The sequence below is a fragment of the Wyeomyia smithii genome, chromosome 2 (assembly GCF_029784165.1).
Source record: "Wyeomyia smithii strain HCP4-BCI-WySm-NY-G18 chromosome 2, ASM2978416v1, whole genome shotgun sequence".
Taxonomy (NCBI): domain Eukaryota; kingdom Metazoa; phylum Arthropoda; class Insecta; order Diptera; family Culicidae; genus Wyeomyia; species Wyeomyia smithii.
In genome coordinates, this window is record NC_073695.1 from 182,554,497 (window position 1) to 182,569,298 (window position 14,802).

General features: G+C 40.5%; 2 protein-coding genes across 2 annotated transcripts in view; one reads left to right on the top strand and one right to left on the bottom strand.

Moving 5' to 3' along the window:
- The window catches only part of LOC129720246 (uncharacterized), a 135,936-nt gene that overhangs the window by 49,045 nt on the left and 72,089 nt on the right, over window positions 1-14,802 (top strand). The window lies entirely within an intron of this gene.
- On the bottom strand, window positions 10,270-11,704 carry LOC129723357 (uncharacterized). The gene is made up of 4 exons (XM_055677538.1): window positions 11,442-11,704; window positions 11,352-11,380; window positions 11,028-11,293; window positions 10,270-10,968 (listed from the first exon to the last, which is right to left on the bottom strand). Exons 1-4 carry the CDS (start codon window positions 11,617-11,619, stop codon window positions 10,527-10,529), a joined length of 915 nt encoding a protein of 304 aa, XP_055533513.1. The 5' UTR covers window positions 11,620-11,704; the 3' UTR covers window positions 10,270-10,526.

Sequence of the window (14,802 nt, forward strand, 5' to 3'; positions counted from 1 at the left end):
GTGCTACAGCGATTAAAAACTTCTGATGTGATCAATACAGGTTATTGCTCTAGTTGATAGTAAACTAGAAATTTTCCAAACACCTCTAAAATTTGAAGTTATGGACAAAGTTCCGTTTTTCAATTTAGTTTCAATCTGTCGCATAATTTTGAAATTTAACTCCAAATTCGCCGTTTATTTTTGTATGAAAAGTACTACAAACACTTTGAAACTTTATTCAATTAGGAATAAAATACAAGTTGTTTAATAAAAATCAGCTGATATTTGGCTGAGTTTTATTTTTTTTTTAAATAAAAACAGAGTTTTTGGTTTCAATCGCACAATTGGTTCACGGTGCTACATATGGAAAAAATATGCAATCACATTTTTGCGTCTCCGTTTATCAAACATGCATCTTCGAGATCTCCTTTTTACCTGACAGTTTTTTTTACCAGTTTCTACTTCATGTTGCACTATGTTCTTCACACTTGAATGTTAATGAACAGATGCTCAAGGGTTTTCTTACATGTCTACAGCTGCTCAAATACCAGCAAAATCTGCTTGAAATTTAAAATAAACTCCCTGATGTTCAAAAAAGTTGCCCTTGCACAAACAAAAGTCTGCCAAAATCTGTATGCATGTTCAAAAAGTCATGCAAAGAAACTGTTATAGAACGGCGGAAATCTGCACACGGACTAGAAATCTGCACTTGTATACAAATCTACGCATCTGGCATCCCTGGTGTCAACAGAAACATAGTTCGAGTCATGCGTGGATAAAAGTCAGAGGGAATCTATCTGTCAAATATTATGTAACCGTGACCAAAATATTGGCAACAAGGCGTCCGATTGTTTTGGTTTTTATCGTTTTGATCAAAGTTAAATTTAATAGAATCAGAACGTTTCTTTTTTAACAAAACTCGAGAAATCGTGGAAAACTTTTATTACTATTGCGTTGCGTAGTTAAATTTTGTGGCAGCAACCTGTATTTGGCTAAAAGCGATTAAGTTTCATTGCCACACAGCACGTCATGGACCAACAAACTTCATGGACCAGAGTTGATCTGCGATAACGCACACATATATGAATTTTGACAGCAGTAAATCCCCCTGATAAAAGTAGAATAACAGTTAACTACAAATTTCTCTGCGAAGACGTATTTACACGTCGCTTGTTTCAAAAACTTCTTCAAACTTAAAATTTTTATCACGTTTTTCCCATAAAGAGCTAGTTTCACGCTCGGACATTCTTTTCCCACAAACCTAAGCTTCCCTTTTTTTTTGTTTTATCTCATTTCAACCTCTTCTTATTTTATAGTTATCTGTCTCTTTATATTGTAACCTGCACGGTTGCAATTTCAGCATTGAGTAGAAAATCACCCTGATTGTAAGGACTACTGTGAAAATGTGTTCCTAATATGACATCTGCTTACCACTGACGCTAAATATCGTTCACGTAGATTTGTTTGTTTTCCTTTGTTTTTTTTTTGTGAACGATATATTCACGTTAGACAGGTGTAGTAGTTTTTATGTCATGTTTTTGAATTAATGTTTAAAGTTAGAAAGGTTTCCTCTAGCTATCGAAAACCGGTGCTGAAAAGGACTTCTCGGCGAGTTTGTTTTGGTCGGTTGAGGGAGCCTTCGCGGGGTTATGTGAGTCCAATGGAAATTGTCCCGCTTTCTGTTTTGTAAGACCAACGGAAGTTGTTCCGTTGGCTAGTGGAGATTGAGTACTGCATTATATGTTGCCTCACTGGATTGGTAAGCAGTGTTCGCTATCCCGGCTAAGTGAAGATGAGTTAGAAAACACCGCCCCGCTGAGGACCGTTGCAGCCGGAGCTGGATCCAAGTGTGCACACCGCGAACAGCCAGAAAATTCGATAGAGGTACTTTGCCGCCTTGTAATCAAGGGTCTGCTGGGCTAATTACGCAACCTGCAATGTAGCTAATTGCCTTTTGCACTTAGCGATTTCATTAGGGTGTATTATTTATTTATTTATTTATTTGGCATTCTGTCATGACATAGCCTGCTAAACAAAGATTCTCCAACTCACTCGGTTATTGGCTGTTGCTCTTCAATCCCTGGGACACCGTGTACTCTCTGGCAGATCTCGCTCCACATGGTCTACCCATCTTGCTCACAGCGCCCCTGGTCGCCTCCTTCCTGCCGAATTCGAGGCAAACACTATCTTCCCAGGGTAGTTGTCCGGCATTCTTGCAACGTGCCCTTCCCAGTGTATCGGCCACTTTTTGAATACTGGGTTCGCCATAGAATTGTGCGAGCTCATGGTTCATCCTTCGTCTCCATATCCCGTTCTCCTGCACGTCGCCAAAGATCGTCCTTAGTACCCGTCGTTCGAAAACTCCGAGCACTCGCAGGTCCTCCACGAGCATATACCACGTTTCATGCCCATAGAGGACAATCGGTCTTATGAGCGTTTTGTACAGGCTCGTACAAGGGCTTAGCCTGTTCGACCGCAATTGGTTGTCGAGCCCATAGTAGGCACGACTTCCGCTTATAATACGCCACCGGATCTCACGGTTGGTATCATTGTCCTCGGTTACCAGTGAGCCAAGATAGACAAACTCGTCGACTACCTTGAGCACATCCCCGTCGATCTTAATGCTACTGCCTAAGCGATGTCGGTCGGCCTCGGTTCCGCCGGCTTGCATATTACTTCCTTTTGGACGTATTTATTTCCAACCCAATCCTCGCTGCTTTGCGTTTTAGTCTGGTGTACTGTTCTGCTACCGACGCAGTTGTTATGCCGCAGTGTCGATGTCTCAGCAAAGCAAACTGATTGACTGGATTTGTTGACAAGCGTACCCCGCGTGTTGATGTCTGCTCGGTTCATTACACCCTGTAGCGCAATATTGAATAGCAGACAGAAAAGACCATCACCCTGTCAAAGCCCCCGATGGGATTCAAATGGACCCGACAATCCGCACACAGCACTGCGTCCCATCCACCGTAGCCTTTATTAGTCTAATCAGCTTCCCCGGAAAGCCGTTTTCGTCCATGACCTTCCATAGCTCATTTCGGTCGATAGTGTCATACGTGGCATTGAAGTCGATGAATAGCCGGTGCGTGGGGGTGCTGTATTCACGGCATTTCTGGAGGATTTGCCGTATGGAGAAGATTTAGTCCGTCGTAGACCGTCCTTCCACGAAGCTGGCCTGTTAGCTTTCCACAAAGCTGTTCGCTAGCGGTGAGAGTCAGCGGAAAATGATTTGGGAAAGCACTTTGTAGACGGCATTCAGGATGGTGATCGCACGATAGTTCCCACAGTCCAATTTGTCATATTTATAAATGGGACAGAAAACCCCATCTTTCCACTCCTCCGGTAGCTGTTCTGGCCAGCTTTTCCGGGCCTATCTTTAAAAGCTCCGCTCCGAGGCCATCCTTGCCAGCCGATTTATTGTTCTTTAGCTGCTTGATGGGATCCTTAACTTCGCCTACCGTTGGGGCTCGCACGTCTTCTACATTTGTCGCACCGGCGGGATCACTTTCTCCGCCGCCATGGTCTCCTGCTTGGGCGCCATACAGGTGTTCGTCGATGTGCTGCTTTCATCTTTCGGTCGGCTCACGATCGCCCGTCAGAATACTACCATCTTTATCCCGGCACATTTCGGCTCGTGGCACAAATCCTCTGCGGGATGCGTTGAGCTTCTGATAAAACTTTCGCGTTTCCTGAGAATGATGCAACTGTTCCAGCTCTGCAAACTCCTCCTCCTTCAGGCGGCGCTTTTTCTCCTGGATGATTTGGGTTCGCTGCATCTTCTTCTGTCTATGTCTTTCCACGTTCTGACGAGTGGCACTGCGCATCTTAGCCGCTCGCCCAGCGTTCTCCTCATCCATCACCCTCCTACATTCGTCGTCGAACCACTCTTTTCGTTGGGTTCGTCCCACATGCCCGGTGACGTTCTCCGCTACGCTGTTGATGGCTGTTCTGATGGTGTTCCAACTGTCCACGAGAGAAGCTTCCTCCAGCTGGTCCTTTTCCGGTAGCACAGCTTCGAACGAATGCGCGTAGTTTTCGGTGACGTTGGGCTGCTTCAGTCGCGCGAGATCTAACCGAGGTGGACGTCGGTACCGAATGTTGTTAATAACGGAGAGTTTTGGGCGCATCTTAACCATCTCCAGGTAGTGGTTCGAGTTGAGGTTAGCGCTCCTATAGGATCTGACGTCGATGATGTCTGAAAAGTGCCGACAGTCAATTAGAACGTGGTCGATCTGTGTTCCTGTCTGATTCAGTGACCTCCAGGTGTACTTGTGTAGGAGGTTGTGCTGGAAGCAGGTACTACGCACGGCCATGTTCTTGGAGGCGGCAAAGTCGATGGGTCTTGGGCCCATTTCGTTGGTCAGCTGGTGCGCGCTGAACCTTCCAATCACCGGTTTCTATTCCTCCTTCTGGCCGACCTGAGCGTTGAAATCCTCGATGAAGATCTTGATAGCGGTCGTAATCAGGCTCCAACTGCGCGTAGAATTCATTCTTGTCGTCTTCGGCTCTTCCGAGGTGAGGGTTATGCACGTTTATGATGCTGATGTTAGAAAAACGGCCCTTGATTTTCAACCTGCACATTCGAGGACTGATTGGCCACCACCCCATCACTAAAAAAGCTGCTCCCAGCTCATACGTGCTGCCGTAGCTCTGGTAGATGCCATGGCCATCCCGGACGTACTTACCATTGAGTCCTTCCAGCACACCTTCTGCAGCGCTACGACGTCGAGTCTGCGGGATTTCAATACTTCGGAAAGCACTCGTGTGCTCCCTTGGAAATTGAGAGACCGGCAGTTCCTCGTCCCAAGTTTCCAATCGTTAGTCCGTTTTCGTTGCATGGGTCTGTGCCGATTGTTACTTGTGAGTGTTTTACGGTGGCGGCTTGTAAGGCCTGCGCACCAACCCCCTGTATCGCCGGAGAACCATCGTGCACAACACCCAGAGTCCCACGTTGGCACGAGGACGGTAATCGTCCGTTACTAACCTGGAGTATAGACGCCATTTTGAGCCGCTCCTAACACGCAGGACAGACTCTCGGAAACTCAAAAGAGTCTTTCCCTGTCAGCATAAAACCAAGTTCCCACCGGGGTTGGTTACTCGATCTTCCCTTGGTTGCTCGTACCCCAGCTGGCACCGCGTGGACGTCGGGAAGGAGTGGCTGGATAAGAGGTTGTGGGGTCTATTTTATTCCAGTAGGCGCACTTGGCCCCGATGGCACACATTATCCAGCCGTTCAGCCAGCCATTTGGGCGTATATTATTTTCAAATTTGAAATGACTCTTTCTCAATCTGTTTCGTCATTTCTATCACTGTTAGTTCTTTTGTTTCAAAAGCTATTAACTGTCTTGTTACGTTTGCCACCTTCTCTATCTTCCTCACCTATAACACCCCGTCTCTTTTATTCTTTCTCTATTTTTCTGTTATCTGTTTAATACTCCCTTGTATTCTTCTGGTTGCGATTTCGAATAAGAATTTCAGATGTAATGTTTTTTTCATAATGGGTAATGGAAATATTCAAGTATTGTTTTTTTTTTAATGAATTATTTAATTATTACATTGGTTATCAATATTCTATTATTGAATTACTAAGAGAAATTCTGAAGTTCTATGTAGTATTATTGCGATGGAAAATATCACTAATTTGTTTCAGATGGTATTGGAACAAAAACAATTGCGTGTATTTTAGTTAGTTATTATTGAATTTAAGATCTTTTCATACAAAAATTTGTCATTTTCTTCATACTTTTAAGATAAAATTACGGATGAAGTTATTCGTCACGGTTTCGAAGGAATTTTCCTTTCTGTAATACAGCTCATTAGGCGGCACACACCTTTTTCGTCCATCGTTTTGCTATCTCATTCTACCAGGTTTTCATCTGAACTGTGGACATTTTTCTCCCTTCTTTCGGCTTTCATGTTACAAAATACAGTCGTTTTTCGGACTGTCAAAAATACATAGGTGGAGATTACAAAATTACCGACACGTGAGCGCTATGAACTTCCAAATCCGTCCACCAGAAGCCTTACAATATGAGCGAAAGTTTGTTCCATTTAGAAGTGGAAGCTTTAATCTTTTGGTGCAATAAGTCTTGTTTTGGAGTAGAAACCATTTTAAGATATTTTTCAAACTCTCAGGAAATACATATCAGCTATGTTTTTGCAAAGTTAGTTTATTTGACCACCTTTCTTAGGATAAATGCCCGCACCGTGGACTTATCGCAGGGTGGCGAAACCCTGGCAAACCTGGAAAATCAGGGAATATCAGGGAATCTCTTGTTTGACCAGGAAATCAGAGAAAACTGAAAAACGCTTAAGGAAAAATTTTCAACCAAGACGCGATTTTTTTAAACGATTCTATAGCGTCAAAAAAGGACATCCATAAATGACGTAACATTCGATGGTGGAAGAGGAGTTTGCTGTTTCGTGACGAAACGTGACGAGGGGAAGAGGGGATCATGCCAAGCTACGTAGCAAATATGAAACTAAGAAATAAATTGGATTTTTTCTAATTGTTCTTTTTTATCACTGTTTTGTCTGTTTAGGTTCATTTTTATTGCTCTCTTATCATTTCTCGTTCATTTATTATACAAGGGAAATTAATCAGGGGATATCAAAGAATATCAGGGAAAATCAGAGAATTTACTTGTGAAAACTTTTTCGCCACCCTGTTATCATTACCCATTAAATCTTGTACAATACTTGCGTCATCTTTCTCACAGTCTTTTTCCACTATTTCTCTGAGTTCTAGACAATTCCAAAGACAATCCATGTATCCCCTTTATAATCACCAGACATTTTCTATTGGGCGAAGTTCTTACGAGTTTCACAGATTTTCCTCCTCCGGCACAAAAACCGCTTGGCTTCGTACCAGTCCATCACCGGATTCACGTTATGGCACGATGCCAGATCCGACCAATATAGAGTGACACCTTCATGAGAACAAAGAAAGGGCAGCAGGCGTTTCTAATGGTATTTTTCCTATATTATTAAGTTCAGGGGCTCGCTGAATTTAGTGCACCTACAGATCGACTACCACACCTAGTTCTTTTAAGCAAATTTGTCGATTTTCTTCTGAAATTTTCATAGATGATCCAGCGGGACTTACCAACGAAAAACTTCAGACCGGAGATCTGCTTGGCGTCCGCCTTAAAGTATGTCTCGTCGTTCATTAGTTACGATATATTTTCGCTGCACCAACCAACCGTGGTACAGCTTCCTGGCGGAGAATTTGGCCACCGTGTTCTGTTTATCAGCTCGGTTAGACGCCTTTCTTACCTTGAATATATGTTGTCCAGCCCGCTTCATTGTCTGCTAGACGAACCAAACAGAAAAATTGACTTTTTTGGCCACACCCCGATTCGAAAAATTCCAAAAGTGATCCCTCATCTTCCTTGCTTTGATAGTGTCGATCGTCTTCGCTTTTCTTCCGCTGCCAGCTCGTCGAAGGATCATCTGGATCTCCTTACATTATTTTACCACACGTATCACAATCGAATGGTCGATTCCCAATTGTTTCGTCAACCAAATGTGGGACGGGTATGGGTTTTCCATGACCGCGCACATTATTTTGTGTCGAAGCACTCCTTGATAGGAATTTATCTCGATAACCATTTGACGGATTGTGATGAAATGTTGCTTAAGTAAATATTACACTCTGTTGCGGCAGAACGCAGTTTGTCGCAGCTCCCCAGCCGGCAATCCAAATCGAGTATTATCTACACCAGCGGTTCTCAACCTGGGGTACGCGTACCCCTGGGGGTACTCGAAAGCCTTCAGGGGGTACGTGAAAGAAAAATCAGTAATGGCGGACAAAGCAATTTTTCTCTATAATACTTGTTTATTGTTCAATCTCCCTCTTAAAACATGACTGTAGCAATCAACACAACACAACATGATCTACGCACTTAGAAAATTTCGCCGAATCTCAGAATCGTTTTCGCCGAGATTTGGACAGCCGAGTCCTCGGCAACCATCTTGGCTGAATATTTGACAGATGTCATTCTGTGCCGAAAATCGCAGTACACATTTTACTGTGCTCTCGGCAAATCCAGCTGAGAGGCGGCCAGTTTAACGCTTTTCGGTTATATAAGCTGCTGAATGTTTCAGCACAGTAAAGCGCCGTTTTTTTAGTGGAGCCCAACCGCAGAGAATAATTTCGCTGAAAATCCGACAGTTTTCTTTCAAGATAATTTTACGCTCGATAATTTCTAGAAAGTAAATAAATTTATTCATATTGAGTTTTTAATGTTTGTCTTTATCTTGGTCGTCATGCTCTACTGCAAAACATTTAGTCTGAAACTACGTCTAATGCTTTGCCTTAAAACGACTATAATAATATTGCATTTACACGATTTTAAACTACACTTTTTCGAAAACCAGCCACTTTTTACGAATCTGTACTACATTTTTTAGGCTGCCTGATTGTTGTCACCTGTAGTTTGGACAAATTTCAGCCAAATTTTCATCTGCTTCCTGTTTGCGCGCCCGTAACACGCACAAATGTGCACTAAAAAAATGGCGGCAAGTCGTTCATGAGAATGACAGTTGTGTTGCCGAAACACGGCAATGAGTAAAATTTTTGTCGAGATGTCAGTAATGTTATTGCTGAAATGCTGACCTTGGCATCAACAGTGTTTAACGATAAATTCGGCAAAATATGAAGAGGAGCTTCGTCAAGCAAGTTTCTTCCGGCGAAGTTTCGGCAACCGGCATTTTTTTGCTGAAATATCGGCTGAATCCCGATTTGCCGAGTGAACTGGGATGTTTTTCAGCCGAGCTCGAGATGCAGTTTTAAGTGTGTACCACTACTCTCTACCACTTTTCGAAAACATTCCGAGCCAGGGGGTACGATCGATATAAAAAATATCGCTAAGGGGTACGCGGACAAAAAAGGTTGAGAACCGCTGATCTACACGATCACACGAAATAGACAATAAAGTGACTCTAGTCAGTTCGCTCGGAACCAGAGATTCCAGAACTTTTTCGTGAAAATCCGTAGATTCTACGGATGTTAATGGAATTCTACGGATTTCCCGTGTTTTCTTCTTCTTTTCTACGGATTTCCCATATATTTGTAAATCCGTAGAAGTGAACAAATCCGTAGATCTACGGATAAATCCGTAGATCTGGCAAGCCTGCTCGGAGCCACCGCCGTTGTCGGATGGCCGTGCACTCAACACAACAGCAGCTTTTGTTTTGTCATGTATCACACCGTTCCATCTTTGTGTCGTTTGCTGCTGTTTCACACAACGGGTCCTATCGTGCGCGATCACACTCTAAACTAGTTCTACCCAAACTTTCTTCAATTTTCATTCATGCAATCAAAAGTTATAAAGGGTTGCTTTTTTTTCTTTACTCTGTTGTTTTCTAGTATTTGGAAATTGGCTAATTTTGAAGTACTTCGAGAAACGGTCGTATATCTGAACGTAAACAAAACGATTGAGAGATGATTTGTACTTGTGAAGTACAAGGGATATAACTCCCACTCGTTTTGTTTACGTTTAGGCATACGACCTAATCACAAAGTACTCCAGAATTGATCGCATCTAATTGGTAGAAAACCAAGTGATGAATACCCATCACGATCGTTCGGAGAGTTGCCGTTATCCTTTTGAGACGTTTGATCCGATTTTGTTGTTTGATGATGTCAGTTTCCTTGTTGGGGTTTACGGTGCAGTGTAAATTATTCGGTCACATTTAAAACGAATAACGTCAAAATTACGCCCGATTTATTTTCGGATTGAAGTCCTAACGTTGCATTGCTATGAAATATTTTCAAATCGTCCTGCTCAACGTGAAAAATAATTGTACTCAACCCAAAAAACGTACATGTTTTTCAACCAACGCTCTTATCAGATCTTCCAGCTATGCAATGCAATGGATCACTGTAAACCTAATATTATATCTTTACAACGCTTTGCATAGAAAACATTGAAGATTCTTTAATGGCAATGAAACTATTATAATATTGTAGGATAATGTTCTGCAACACATACTTTTCTTCCTAATAACAAATGATCCCGCTTAATCACACAAGTCTGGCTTATTTTCTCAAGGGTATTCATTCGTTTCGGTCAGCACAAAACACAAAATGTTTACCGGGGCTCGTCATTTGGCATACTGCACTATCGTGGTATTCGCCTATCGTATCGTAAAGAAGACTTTCGAATGGAATGTAAGATTTCACCTCAAAAATGCGAACTTACCATCCCCTGCTGATTGATTGAACTTCTCCCTGTCTTTAGGGACATTTCTCTTTCATTGTTCTTTTCTTTTTGAAAAAAAAAAAACTTAAAGCAAAAACACCTTTATTTTTGGAAAAAATGAGTCAATTTTCTTCGGCTCCTCCATTTTGGTCGCTATTTATCATTGAAAACTGACATGCTTGACGTAAATTGATCTGATTTTACGAATATTTTATGATGATTAGGGTGATTCGCTTGCGACCATTCAGTGAACAGCTAAAAAAACTGAAATCAAATTCCTTTGCTATTTTATGCCGCTCGTTAAACGGAGAAACATCATTCATTCCTCATTCATGTTGCTGCTTATTCCTGACCAGGCCACACAACCGATTCGATCCAGTCAAGGTAATGCGTTATCTTGTTGAAAACTTCCACATTGACGGCACAATCATCGATGTGAACCGTAGGAAGACCGATTACATAAACTGTATTACCCAATGACATCTGCAGCGGACCGGATGATCTGGTATCGCAAAATCGTATGACGGTACTATTTCCGCTGTCACGTACACACGTTTGAAAGTTTTGCAGACCTCGATTTAGCTCCGGCAGAGAATGCTCCATTTTGTCCAGTTCGTTACGACACTCTTCCTGGGAAATAATCGGTAGATCTAACCAACGGAACGATGGATTCTGTTCCGGTTCGAGTTCGAACCATTCGCTAAGCACTGCGTTCGAATTTTTCAAATGATTTTCCGACCACAAACATGACACGTGGCTTCTTCCGGATGGATCGCGGTCGTATCTATGGAAAATAACATTAATGATAATATATTTTGCTGATATTCAGACGGTAAAACTTACACCGGATTTCGGAGCTTCACGATGGCTACGTTATAATAAGCAGGTTCATCGTCAAATTTCATATGGTAGAAAACTTTGCTCACATAACGTCGACTGTGCTCGTAGAAGAAGACATTTTCCCGATCAATGATAACAAACATATGGCTAGAAGGATGTTCTTCTTTGTACTGTAGCATTTTCAAACACAGACCCGTAGTGAGAAGCGAATCTGTGCTTATGAACACCGCCGGACAGAAGAACGGTTGTTCGGTAGAAAATATTTTTACCTAAATTATAAAGATGAATGAATGTAACAAATGTAACATTTGCTATAAGCGAACCTACCGGAAAGATGAAATTGTTCGTCTGACATTCTAACAAATAAAACAAATATCATAAGAGTTTTGAATTTAAACTATTCAATTGCTTACATACTTCTGACAGAGATGCGTTTCCTACTGGAATGGTCGTTATTAAACAAGCTCAATGCATGATACCTGGATGGATTATTGGCAGTTACATTCCTCACACCGAAATTTTGGGTGTTTTCACAAACAACACCAGATAACAAGGTGACACAAAACACAAAAAGATATCGATACAGGCGAATCATGATGACCAAGAACCACAGGGAAATCCGATTGCCTTGCCTACACTGCTAACCATTACAAACTGAGACTGACTCTCCGAATGATCGGTCAATGAATCCGAGCGCAACTGATAAGAAATTCCGCAGAGGTGGTTGATCGTTATCAGCAGAGAATCACAATATTTTTTCTTACCGGTCATTCTGCTACATAGATCTGCATCATAACTAGCAATTATCAAACAGCTACCAGGCCATTTAATATTACGAAGGCTTTTTTCAATGATTGAACCGAGATTTGTAATACTTCGAAATACAAGTATAAGTGATTGTTTTCAATCTCATGTAAGATAGGGAAGAAAGCAATAAGATGATGAGTCATTGACAGCTAGCAAGAAAAAGATGGGAAAAATATTTTTTATCGATTCTTTATGGAAATTCGGTATGCTTCAAATAAATAAAAAACTGTCCAATTACAGTCAAAACTATATTCTGACATGCACATTTTAGAAAGAAGGTAATTGATCCCTATGTCAAAACATCGTTTTAAAGGGTTCGATACGCATCTCAATTAAGTCGAAAGCGCATTTCTAGTTGCAGTTGAAACCATAATAACAAGTTAGCAGCAAAGATCGAAACGCATTCAAATTACTCTGAGATAAAATGACAATTTGCATCGAAAAAAAAATCACACACAAGGGACCGATAGGAAATATGATACACAGCCATAGCATCAAAGTTATTTGCAGCGACGCCCGTTAAATTAGCATCAAGAACCTCTCACGCAAGCAAAACCAAAGTGTCACAGCATGCCTGCGGCGTTATTCAAATTTGATGCGACTCCCGTGGTATTGGGTGAACTCAACTGTCGAATTCTCCAATCACTCGTGGTAAAATTTACACAGCTAATTCCAAATCCATTGCTAGGTAATTACCGGTCAAATGATCGGATTTATAGTGAAAAGCCCTCATCTAGGTAATTGTTGCGCTGGCTCGATATTTACCGCTATTTTGGAAATATTTTCACTCAAACTTTGACCTCCTCCTCGCCTAACAGAACAGAACAATTGTTTAAATTTGCAAATGGAACGTGGGAACGGATCCCTACTATAAAGAAAGATTTTTTCGCCACAAATTGCAGCGAAATCAGCGCAGGAATTAGGTAGTGCAAATTCTACTCTGATGAAGGCCGGAACAGACAAACCGAACGGCGGGGATGTGTTTCAGTGGATTACAAGCAGATTGTTTAGTTGCCTGTTAAAATTCGTGCATTGCGGAAGTCGATACCTGATGATATAATGCTTGTTCCACACCGCTTGGACAATAGAAAAAAAAATATATTCTAAAAGGGGGAATAGGTGATGAATGTGCATCATATATCATTCGACTGTCCATGAGTTATTTAATTGTCTGTAAACGATGGTCGGTATGACAACTAACTTATGGAGTATAGTCATAACCTGTTCTTTAGTTCAATATTTTTTCAATAATATTCAATTTTCAAATGAGCAGACGAGGCAGATTTTTGAAAATATCCCAGATCATCAAATCACATCATTGATGATTGATTGATTGATCAAATTGACAACGGACTTTCAAATGATTGAAAATGCAACTTATACTTTATAAACTATTGATGAATTCTCATTACGATGTTATTAATAACACATCGAATAATAACAAAAACCAGAATTTAGGATTTAATATTTCTTTATTGATAAAAAAAAATGACGCAGTTAGAAGTAAAGAGCACAATATTGCAAGAAGTCAAATTGACGCAAACTCTCTTTCCAGGGTTAAGGTTTATACAATTTTTATTCTCTTAGGTTACTCATATTTAACCATAGACCTACGTTGGGGTCCATTCGATTTATTTTTTCAGGAATCGATATTTCCAGAACCGATTATAATATTCGGCTGAATTTTTGTTACTTTGTTTTTTTAATAGGAGGATGTTTTGTGATTAATTTATTTATTTGCTAATATTTATTCAGAATTTATATTGTGTGTTCTGCCACAAACGGTGACATATCAACACTATTACATATATTTTAAGCTTTATTTCATTAAAAGATTGTAAATGCTTCCGCAGTTAAGTGAATATAATTGTAGCAAAATTGTAAACCTACTTGTCAAGCAAAATAAAAATGAATTTAAAATTAAACCCTAATCTAATCTTACCTCTATGTTACTGACTATAAAGTGAGCTAATCGCTGTAATTTAGGATTGCAACGATTTTTGTCGGAACTTATTGATTATTTGGTTTGACATATTTTCTAATGTTTCCACATTAGTAAGCCCGTGTAGTTCTTTCGTATTAAACCAGCGAGGACGCTTCAATATTATTTTCAGAAGTTTATACTGAATCCTTTGAATCTTTTTTTCTGTTTGTCCAACAACTTGTCCAGATGGGAACTGCATATAACATTGCTGATTAAATATTTGTTTGTAAATTAACAGTTTATTCTTGAGACAAAGTCTAGAATTTCTATTAGTAAAAAGATACAAACATTTTATATATTTATTGCACTTTGTCTAAATATTCTCAATGTGCTCCCCAAAAGTAAGATTTTTATCATAAATTAGCGCTGGCTTGATCAGTGATTTTGACGCATTAGGAGAAATCTTCCATTTCTGAAAATATGAAGAAAATATGTATCTAGACTTTTTGCAGGCCACTGCATATGACACGAAGGCTTTTTCCTTCTACGGAAATGCTTGTATCGTCACAAAACAAAGATTTCTCACATCCTGGTGGTGAATCAGGAAGATCAGAAGTAAAATATTATATAAGGGCTCAAGATATTTCCTTGAGGTACACCAGCTCTAACAGACAATCTATCAGATTTACCATTTAAATAGTTAACTTGAAGAGTGCGGTCAGTCGAATAACTTTATATCATTTTTGTAATGTAGAGAGGAAAACGGAAATTGGACATTACAGCTATTAAACCTTTATGCCAAACACTATCGAATGCCTTTTCTATGTCTAGAAGAGCAACTACAGTGAAATAACCTTCAGATTTATTAGTACGAATCATATTAGTTACTCTGAGTAACTGATGAGTAGTCGTATGACCATGACGAAATCCAAACTGCTCATTTGCAAAAATGGATTTCACTTTGATATGTGTCATCATTCTATTAAGAATTTTTCTTTCAAAAAGTTTGCTTATAGAAGAGAGTAAACTAGTTGGACGATAACTTGC